Source organism: Calidris pugnax, unplaced genomic scaffold (genome assembly GCF_001431845.1).
Source record: "Calidris pugnax isolate Ruff unplaced genomic scaffold, ASM143184v1 scaffold59, whole genome shotgun sequence".
NCBI classification, from domain to species: domain Eukaryota; kingdom Metazoa; phylum Chordata; class Aves; order Charadriiformes; family Scolopacidae; genus Calidris; species Calidris pugnax.
In genome coordinates, this window is record NW_015090773.1 from 1,820 (window position 1) to 12,174 (window position 10,355).

Sequence of the window (10,355 nt, forward strand, 5' to 3'; positions counted from 1 at the left end):
TTAATATATTTTGGAATTACTTTAATGTAATATAGTCATGCAACAAGCATATATAGATGTAAATTGTTCTGTGACCGCTTACAAAACTCTTATTGTGTCCTGTATCTACCTTTACCACTTAGAATGTTAATGAAATCTACGCCTCCCACACTTCACCAGCCAAAGAAGTACAAAGAAACAAACATTTTGCACTCCAAGCGAACTTCAGATGACAGGTCAGATCAATCATCAGTGAAGTCTACAGACAGCAGTAGCTATCCTAGCCCCTGTGCTAGTCCTTCTTCTCCAATGTCGGGAAAGGTAGAGTTCTCATAAACAAATTACCCTTCTCTTCAGAATTAATGGAATTTCAGAAATAAATTTGTGTCTTGATATCTTTCAGCAACTATCAAGTAAATTAATAAATTAAGATAAATAAAGATGATGAATTAAGAACCTAACTTAGATTTTCGTTCTTAACAACTGCATAATACTTGTTTCTTTCTGGAACTTAGAATCTAGACTAAATCTCCTTGTTACACTAGTTTAAAAATACTATTCTTTGTAGACTGCTGAGGTAAAGCTATCCAAAGTAGAAAAAAATGTGGGTGGTTTTTTTTTTTTTTAAAAATTTGATACACCAGTGAGGGTGTATTAATTTTTTTTTTCTGAGTTACTATACAGTATACTGAACTTCTGAATTCTTTGCCTTCCTCTGTTTCTTCGATAGCATACATTGATACTGATTCTTCTTAAGTTTTGTGTTATCTGCCTTATTATGACTTCTTGCTTTTTTAATGATGGTTATTTTAAGAAAGCATACATTTTTAATTAGGTTATTGGCATGATTTTCCCTATGTACTTGAATAAAAACTGCATTAATATTAAACAGATCACTGAGAGAAAACCCCGTTGTTCCTCTAGGCACGGACTCATTGGAGGATTTAATAATTCCTCTTAAGTCTTTCAGTTTTTAGATTCAGACAGTGTAAAAGGGAGAAAACTTATGTTTTCTGAAGGTGCAAATGTGAGTAGTGTGCTTCAAGCTACAGTCTAAAGTGATTAATTTTGTGTTATCTGATGGTGTGTCAGACTTCAAAAAATTATAATTAATCACTAGACTATTTAGACCTGTTCTGCTATACTTATTTGCTGCCCCGCATGAATGGATTATTAATTTGGAAAGTACTTAAAAAATATAAAATAGATGTGAAATACATTTTAAAACCAATTCAGACAGTACCAGCTGATAGATTCTATGCTTGTGGACTCTGGAAAGAGGAGGGTAGGAGCATAGTGAAGGGGTTTCTGTCTTCATCTGTGTAAAATTTTAGAACTAAAGCCTAATTTATTTTATGTAGCTTAATTTAATTTAATTTTTCCAGGGTTCCAAATCTCCGTCACCAAGACCAAAGATGCCAGTTCGGTACTTTATAATGAAAAGTAGCAACTTGCAGAACATTGATATTTCTCAACAGAAGGGTATATGGTCTACTACACCAAGTAATGAACGAAAACTAAATCGAGCGTTTTTGGAGAGCTGCACGGTTTACTTAATATTTTCTGTTCAAGGGTCCGGACACTTTCAGGTGAGTCCTTAGTTGATACTAAATATTAGCTTTAGTTGATGGTTTAGGAGAGCACAGCAAATGACTATGTGTAGTGTGGAGGGTTTTGCTTATGACTTCTGACCTAATAAGTAGGGTAGCAAGCAAATCTATCTGATTGCTGAGGAAAGAATACTTCATTCTTCTCAGAAATACGTCCTTTAAGCTAACTCAGTTTGTCACTCAAAGGCTAAAACTCCATGGACTCCATTTGGATGCCTCCAAACATCGAGTCAGAACAATTTTTATACCTGCATTAATCCTTTAAAACAACAAGAAAACAAACAAACAGGCAAATCCAAACAGAGCAAGGGATTGCTACTTTTTCCTCCGCATGCCAAAATAAATATTGTAAGTGAACAAGCAGTTCTAATCACATCACAGTGTTCTAAAACCAGGAAACTCATCTATATCTTACAAATTTTAATAAAATCTGTTTTGCCTGAACTATAGTTTCTAAAAGTTAGGAAGCTGGAAAGTCACAGCCATGAGTCTCCCAGACCTGTGTCTTGGCTTCAGGTGTACCAAAGTATTTGTCAACAATTTGTAGACAAATTTGTAGCCAATTTGAAGTTAAAGGCTTGACCTGGTAGTGCAAAGTTGAAGGTTAGCTCTGTTGTACAGAGGACTAACCTCAGTTGTTCCAGGTAAAGAAAGTTCAATGTACTTCTTTATACGTAAACTATTCATAAAAGTCAGATAAACTTAAAATCGAATGAACTAGGCCAAACATAGCTGTCTTGATATACCACTGAAGGATTACAGTGAGATATACAGATGATGATTTGGCAAATGCAGATGTAATACTGGAGAGTAATTTTCAGCGTGGCAGTTGATACAGAAAATGAGTATTGTACTGGTGCCCTTAGACAAGGAAGCTGGGAGGGAAGGACGTGTTGTAGTCAGGAGTGTAGGGGGTTGATGTTGCCTTGCCCTTCCAGTTTTGACACTACGCTGAACATTCATGGGAATGTGAATATTGTCTTGTACTAACTGTCTCTTTACACCTTTAATTTTCCTCTGTTCCTTTTATTAATTTCCATTTAACTGTGGCTTGAGCTATATAAGACTACGTGTCTTACAACACTGGCGTGTCCTGGCAACGTACGCAGTGCACTGCATTGCTTGGACTTCTAAGTCATAAGTGACATAAATTTGCCTGAATAGTTGATAAGTTGGGTGTGTAGTGTTTTTTTTGTTTTGTTTGTTGTGTAGGCAAGTAGGGGTGTCCTTAAAAAAGTCGGAAGCAATCTGGGATTTGGGGGTTCTTTTATTGTCCTTCTGAATGCTTGTGTTTTTGAAATTTCTTCCTGCTTTGTTGAAGAAGGAAACAAAAGCAACTCTGACTTCTTCTTTCTCTGAAGAACAGCTACACTCAATTCTGTGTGAAAGTTTGTTAAAATAGAGGGAACATGGAAAGGAAGGAGTGGATTTCTACAAAAAATACCTCCAACTAACAAGAAATGGCTAATGGACTGTTACGTAGTAGAACATTCATCGTGATTCCTTGCACTTCAAGTGGTTTTATGACACCTTTTCAACCTCTGTTACAAAGCTTAAAAAAGCTTTTAATAGTAATTGTGAGAGATTAAGTGACAGACATTCCCTGTGGTAAAACTCTAGAAGGCATATTTGAAGTGAAAAAACAAGTGATAACTTTCTAGATGTAAACTTTTTAAAAGATCCAGCTTCATGGGGGAGAGTGTGTGAGTCACTTTGAAACTAATGTGAAAGTTTCATTTGACATCCAGTCATTTATTTAATTCAAAACTAAGCAGAAATGCTCTAATTATGTCTTTCCTTTCATATTTCAATTTTTTCCTCCAGGGTTTTGCTAGAATGGCTTCAGAAATAGGGTGTGAGAAAAGTCAAGACTGGGGATCTGCTGGTTTTGGAGGTGTATTTAAAGTGGAGTGGATCCAAAAAGAAAACATTCCTTTTCAGTTTGCACACCATTTACTTAACCCTTGGAATGACAACAAGAAAGTACAAATAAGCAGAGATGGCCAGGTAATGTTATTCTTTTCTAAAGTCTTCTTTACTTGGTAAAACCATGTATTGTTTATTAGCTTGTTTAGCCTTGACATTTATCTCAATTGTCTTCACATATCTGTTAGTCTGAATCATGGTTCATTGATGAACATTGTACATTCTGCTAATGCATCACTCTTGAAGTAATCAAGGCATTTTGGTAAAATCAAAGCAGTTTCTTGCATAATATGTGTTAACAATACCCACCATTTAAAGCTGGATGCTTCCTAAAAGAAACCTTTTTCGAATTTGTAATTTTGGTTCTGGACATGTGTTTTGTTCAGTTTTTTTCCCACCCAAATAACTATTCATAATTATAGCTTTGAGTTTCCTGTAAAGACCGAAGGGTATCTTGAGATTTGAGGCAGAAGCAAGCTTAGGACGGTTCTCCAATCTGTTAAAGCTAAATGCAGCTACAAAGAGCTAGAGGAGAAATGGTACAAGAGTTCTCTGTGGCAGTTTCTATGTTCTCCCCAGTCCCCTCCCAAAATATTTCCTTGATAAGAGATTCTAGAGCTAGACTTGTCATCTTCCGATTACTTCCCAAAACCTCCAGAGTTGTAAGAGTGAGGAAAAAAACATACCGTAAGACCGAGGAAAGGAACGTGGCACGTTACGGAGTTAACAGTGCTTCTGTTGTAAGTGGCCCTTAAGACCTGAAGAATCTTAACGACCTTAAGAACAACTGATTTATATTAATGTCTATGATTCCACCAAGGGCCACTGTATTACCTGTGATGTGCCTTTCCACATTCTGTACCACACTTGACTGAATTAAACTTAAAGGGCGTGGAGAATGTTGATCTTTAGCTAATATGTTAAGTGACCTGTGGAAAGTACGAAGTATATAGTGCATATGTTCTTGTATATGTTGGTGGTGTGTTCACTCAGAATTCTCTTCTTCAGAACTGCCATCTTACTGTGAATTAAAAAAATCCTCAACCAACCTGTAGGCCAGGCTTGCCTGAGCCTTGAGCTCTAGTGAAAAAACCTTCCTGTGCAGGGAGTTCTAATGCATGTCTCAATAGCAAAGGGAATGAGCTCTTACAGAAAGACTGAAAGAAATACCATTAACTTTATGAAACAATTTTGTTTTAAATGGTTTCTATGTATTAAGTAGTAGTAGTGCAAATATTTTTCCTAATTTCCTGCTCATTTCTAGGAGCTGGAACCACAAGTTGGAGAGCAGTTGCTACAGCTTTGGGACCGTACTCCTTTGGCAGGAAAAAGCTCAAGTGATTGAGCATGTCAACTAAAGTGACAGAGGTAGTTATTTCATGCATTATTTGCTGTTTTTATGATAAAGGAAAAGCTATCTGTATACAACATATCATTACAGTACAGTCTTCCCTTTGTAATTTCATAGAATGATAGAATGGTTAGGGTTGGAAGGCACCTCAAAGATCGAGTTCCAATCCCCTGCCATGGGCAGGGACACCTCCCACTAGAGCAGGTTGCTCAAGGCCCCATCCAGCCTGGCCTTGAACACTTCCCAGGGATGGGGCATCCACAGCTTCTCTGGGCAACCTGTTCCAGTGTCTCACCACCCTCATAGTGAGAAATTTCTTCCTGAGATCTAATCTGAATCTTTTTTCTTCCCATTTAAAACCGTTTCCCCTTGTCCTATCACTACCCTTCCTGGCAAAGAGTCCTTCTCCAGCTCTTCTATAGGCACCCTTCAGGTATTGAAAGGCCGCTAGAAGGTCTCCCCGGAGCCTTCTCTTCTCCAGACTGAACAATCCCAGCTCCCTCAGCCTGTCTTCTTAGGAGAGGTGCTCCATCCCTCTGATCATCTCCGTGGCCCTCCGCTGCAACTGTTCCAGCCGGTCCATGTCCTTTCTGTGTTGAGGACTCCAAAGCTGGACACAGTATTCCCGGTGGGGTCTCACAAGTGCAGAGTAGAGGGGCAGAATCACCTCCCGAGACCTGCTGGCCACACTTCTCCTGATGCAGCCCAGGACACGGTTGGCTCTCTGGGCTGCCAGCGCGCACTGCCGGCTCATGTTGAGCTTCTCGTCCATAAGCACTCCCAAGTCCTTCTCCTCAGAGCTGCTCTCCAGCCAATCTCCACCCAACCTGTATTTGTGCCTGGGGTTGCCACGTCTCAGGTGCAGGACCCTGCACTTGGCTTGGTTGAACCTCATGCAATTTGCACGAGCTCACCTCTCCAGCCTGTCCAGGTCCCTCTGGATGGCACCCCTTCCCTCCAGCATGTCAAGTGTGCCACCGAGCTTGGTGTCATCAGCAAACTTGCTGAGGGTGCACTCTATCCCACTGTCCATGTCTCCAACAAAGATGTTGAATAGTACTGGTCCCAGTACCGACCCCTGCGGAACACCACTCGTTACTGGCTGCCACCTGGACATTGAGCCATTGACTGCCACCCTTTGGGTGCGGCCGTCCAGCCAGCTCCTTATCCACCGAGTGGTCCATCCATCGAATCCATGGGTTTCCAATTTTGAGACCAGGATGTCGTGTGGGACAGTGTCAAATGCTTTGCATAAGTCCAGGTAGATGACATCAGTTGCTCTGCCCTTGTCTACCAAGTCTGTGGCAGTATCATAAAAGGCCACCAGATTTGTCAGGCACGATTTGCCCTTGGTGAAGCCATGTTGGCTGTCTCCAATCACCTCCTTATTTTCCATGGGCCTTAGCAGAAATTTCAGGAGGATCTGCTCCATGATCTTGCCAGGCACAGAGGTGAGACTGACCGGCCTGTAGTTCCCCAGGTTGTCTTTGTTTCCTTTTTTGAATATCGGACTTATGTTCCCTTTTTTCCAATCAGTGGGAACTTCACCAGACTGCCACGATTTCTCAAATATGATGGAGAGGGGCTTAGCAATTTCATCTGCCAGCTCTTTCAGGACCCGTGGATGGATTTCATCAGGTCCCATGGACTTATGCCCCTTCAGGTTCCTTAAGAGGTCACGAACCTCCTCTTCTTGTACTGGGGTGGTTCTTCATTCTCAGAGCCCCTGTACTTGCTCTCTGTGACTTGTGCAGTGTGGCCAGGGCCCCTGCTAGTGAAGACTGAGGCCAAAAAGTCATTCAGTAGCTCAGCCTTGTCTGCATCCTGGGTGACCAGGTCTCCCGCTTCCCTCCGGAGGGGACCCACAGCTTCCCTCGTCTTACCCTTATCCCTGATATATCTCTAGAAGTTCTTCTTGTTATCTTTCACATCCCTGACTAGATCTAGTTCTGTCTGGGCTTTTGCTTGCCTGATCTGGTTTCTGGTGACTCGGACAGTTCCTCTGGATTCTACCCAGTCCATCTTTCCCTGCTTCCACCCTCTGTAGGCCTCCCTCTTGGTCCTGACCTTGCCCAGCAGTTCCCTGCTCATCCATGCAGGCCTGCCAGCTACTCTGCCCGACTTCTTCTTTTTTGGGATGCACCTCTCCTGAGCTTGGAGGAGGCAATCCCTAAATACCACCCAGCTCTCCTGGGCCCCTCTCCCCTCTAGTTCTTTTTCCCATGCTACCTTGCCAATCGGATCTCTCAGGAGATCCAAGTCTGCTCTCTTGAAGTCCAGAGTAGCCAGCTTGCTGCACACCCTCCTTGCTGCCTTATGAATCTTGAATTCTATCACCTCCTGATCACTGCGGCCGAGGCTACCCTTGAATTTGACATTCCCGACCAGCCCCTCCTTGTTGGTAAGGACGAGGTCCAGCACTGCTCCTTTCCTCGGTGGTTCTTCAATTATTTGAAAAAGAAGGTTGTCGTCAACGCATTCCAAGAACTTCCTGGATTTCCCGTGCTCTGCTGTGTTGTCCTTCCAACAGATAGCGAGGTGGTTGAAGTCCCCCATGAGTACCAGAGTGTGTGAGCGCTATGCTGCCCCTATCTGTTTATAGAGGGCCGCATCCTCACTGTCACTTTGATCCGGTGGCCTGTAGCAGACTCCTCCTGTAACATCACCTGCCCCCGTGCTCCCTTTAATCCTCGCCCCTAAGGTCTCTGTTGTGTCTTCATCCGTCCCCAGTTGGAGCTCTATACATTCCAGGTGGTCCTTGACATAGAGGGCAACACCCCCCCCTTTTCTGCCCATCCTGTCCTTCCTGAAGAGTCTGTAACCCTCCTTTCCAACACTCCAGTCCTAAGAGCCATCCCACCATGTCTCAGCGATGCCAATAAGGTCGTAGCCTTGGAGGCTTGCGCACATCTCTAATTCCTCTTGCTTATTCCCCATGCTGCGTGCATTTGTGTATAGGCACTTCAGCTGGGTGCCTAAAGGGGCTGACTTTTTAGCTGAGATGGTAGGTTGATGGCTCTCCTTGAGTTTTTTTTCGTTTGACCTGTGTTTAACCCCCTGCCCCTTCGGACCTAGTTTAAAGCCCTTTCAACAAGTCCTGCCAACTCGCAGGCCAGTATCTTTCTACCCCTCTGAGACAGGTGTACTCCGTCTGCTGCTATCGTATCTGGTGCCATGTGAATTTCCCTGAGGTCAAAAAACCCAAAATTTCGTTGGTGGCACCAGTTTCTGAGCCACTTGTTAATCATGTATGCCTTTTTATTTCTTTCAGTATTCTTGCCTGCAACTAAGGGTATTGCTGAAAAAATTATCTGTGCTCCTGATCCCTCAACCAGTTTCCCCAATGTCTTAAAGTCCTTTTTGATTGTTTTTAAGTTTCCAGTATTGACCTCATCATTTCCCACCATTGATCTGCTCACACCTAACACAGGTGTTGTCTCTATTATCCATCATTGCCAGGTTCCAGCACTCACTGCAACCAGTTGCCTGGGTGCCTGCATGTTTGTGTCCATTCATTTGTGGAAGAACAGGTACATTTAGTAATAAATATTCACTTTTTTTTTTTTTTTAGCTGGGGTTGTTGAAACAGCTATGACCACTAGAACCAGCAGCGTGCCTACAACATAAAGATGAGGAAGAAGGCAGTGCAACAAGCTCCTGAAGTTGTTAGTGATGCTGAGCAGCTAGCACTGGAAAATTAGGAGGGAATTATGTTGGTTTGAGTATTTCTTTGTCTTAACAAATGTAACATTGTTCACCAGCCTTTTTTTGACTGAATTATTTTTTTACAGTAGTATGCAGTTGATGTTTAAAAACGTGGTTAAGTTCAAAACTAAGTTTGAAACAATGGACCACGTATAAGTTGTTTGTGGGTTTAAAATAGCACAGCGGTCAGTTTAAATACACAGTTTACATTTAAAGCTTTCTCAACACAGTAAAATGTATGAGAGAAACCAGTGTAATATTAATTAATCAATCTTGCAGTTTGCTTAAAATAAATAAATTGAGAATAGGTGTCTCCAAATATATTGGAAGATTCCATAAATGTTGAACTTCTATATGCACAGTGTGAGAGAGCAGGATATATGCATGCAAACAACTGGGCAGCTGGAGAATGTAAAATTTTAATTTAAATACATAAGTGAAAGGAGCATGAGATTTTTGAGAGTGGGTTGGTCCAATGTGTGTTTTGAGTTTCAATTATTTTTCACCATTAAAAGGTACTCACACTTTGGCAAGCTGAAACAGTCTTTAAGAGGTCTGCTGCCAAATGGTACTCTAGTGGCAGAGATAGTGGCAGAGACCGGCTCCAGGGCAGGTAAGACAGCGCTGGGTGAGGGATCTGTAGCTGGAAAGGCCGACGAAAAGCTCTTTTGGGAGCTTTTTGGACGCAGGGCAAAGCCTCCTCCTCGTGATGGAGGCTGACAGGCGGTGGGCGGGCTGCTGAGTGGCCTGGGCGGCGCCAGCACCTCCCGCGGCCCGTCACACCTGATAAGGAGCCCCGGGGAGGGGCTCGGGGGTGTGTCTTGGTCAGTGCCTCACGTTGCTGTGACTTGTACAACAGCGTCCTGAACCTCTTCCTTTGTACAAGGTAAGTTCAGTTTCTTTCAGTAGTTACACGACTGGCACTGAGCCTCCCGCTGTCTCTTGCTAACAGACAACAAGCTATGGTCAGAACTAGGTCGAAGGCCATTGTTAAGAAAGCCGTGGGCACTCAGGCAGAGGCCCCGCGTAAACGTGTGGGTGTCCAGGCCTCTGGATGCAGGGAGTGGCGACAACACCTGTGTGAGATGCCAACAGGTGAATGATCTCCTCAGCCTGGTGGTTGAGCTGAAGGAGGAAGTGGAAAGGTTGAGGACTATCAGGGAGTGTGAGAAGGAGATAGACTGGTGGGCCCACTCCCTGAGAGTAAGGGAACATGTTGGGGCCCCACATACAACAGAGGACCATCCCCCCACTTCTCACCCGGCAGTAGAAGGGGACCTCGGAGAGGAGGGGGGATGGAAAAAGGTCCCTGCTAGGCGAAGCAGGCAAATCTCCTCCCTGCCCCTCCCACCTCCCCAGCTACCCCTCCAGAACCGATACAGGATCTTGGAAGAGGAACTGGCTGCTGGAGAGGAGGATGGAACGTCTTGGCTAGAAACGCCAGAAAAACCAAGGGTCCTGCCTCAGAGTGGGAAGCGGAACCCTCAACAGCCTCCCCACACTCCCAGATACACTTGTTCGGTGATCTGGATTTTGGGGATGAGGCAGATGATGCTGGAGACAATGAACTCCCCAGTGAGGCTCCCTGGAATAGTCACCCAGCCCCGGGTCTCAGGACCTCAACGACTAAGAAAAAAAAGAAGGGTCATTGTAATCGGTGACTCCCTTTTGTATGGTACAGAGGGCCCAATCTGTAGGCCGGACCCGTCCCATAGGGAAGTCACCTGCCTCCCTGGGGCCAGGACTAGGGACATACTAAATAAAACTCGCACCCTGGTTCAACC

General features: G+C 43.6%; 1 protein-coding gene across 1 annotated transcript; it reads left to right on the forward strand.

The window, feature by feature from the left end:
• Nucleotides 1-16: 16 nt before the first annotated feature.
• Nucleotides 17-9,100, forward strand: YTHDC2 (YTH domain containing 2). The gene is made up of 5 exons (XM_014942495.1): nucleotides 17-300; nucleotides 1,365-1,568; nucleotides 3,414-3,596; nucleotides 4,780-4,883; nucleotides 8,438-9,100. The coding sequence occupies exons 1-4, from the start codon at nucleotides 124-126 to the stop codon at nucleotides 4,858-4,860; spliced, it is 645 nt and encodes a 214-aa protein (XP_014797981.1). The 5' UTR covers nucleotides 17-123; the 3' UTR covers nucleotides 4,861-4,883; nucleotides 8,438-9,100.
• The last annotated feature ends 1,255 nt before the right edge of the window (nucleotides 9,101-10,355 follow it).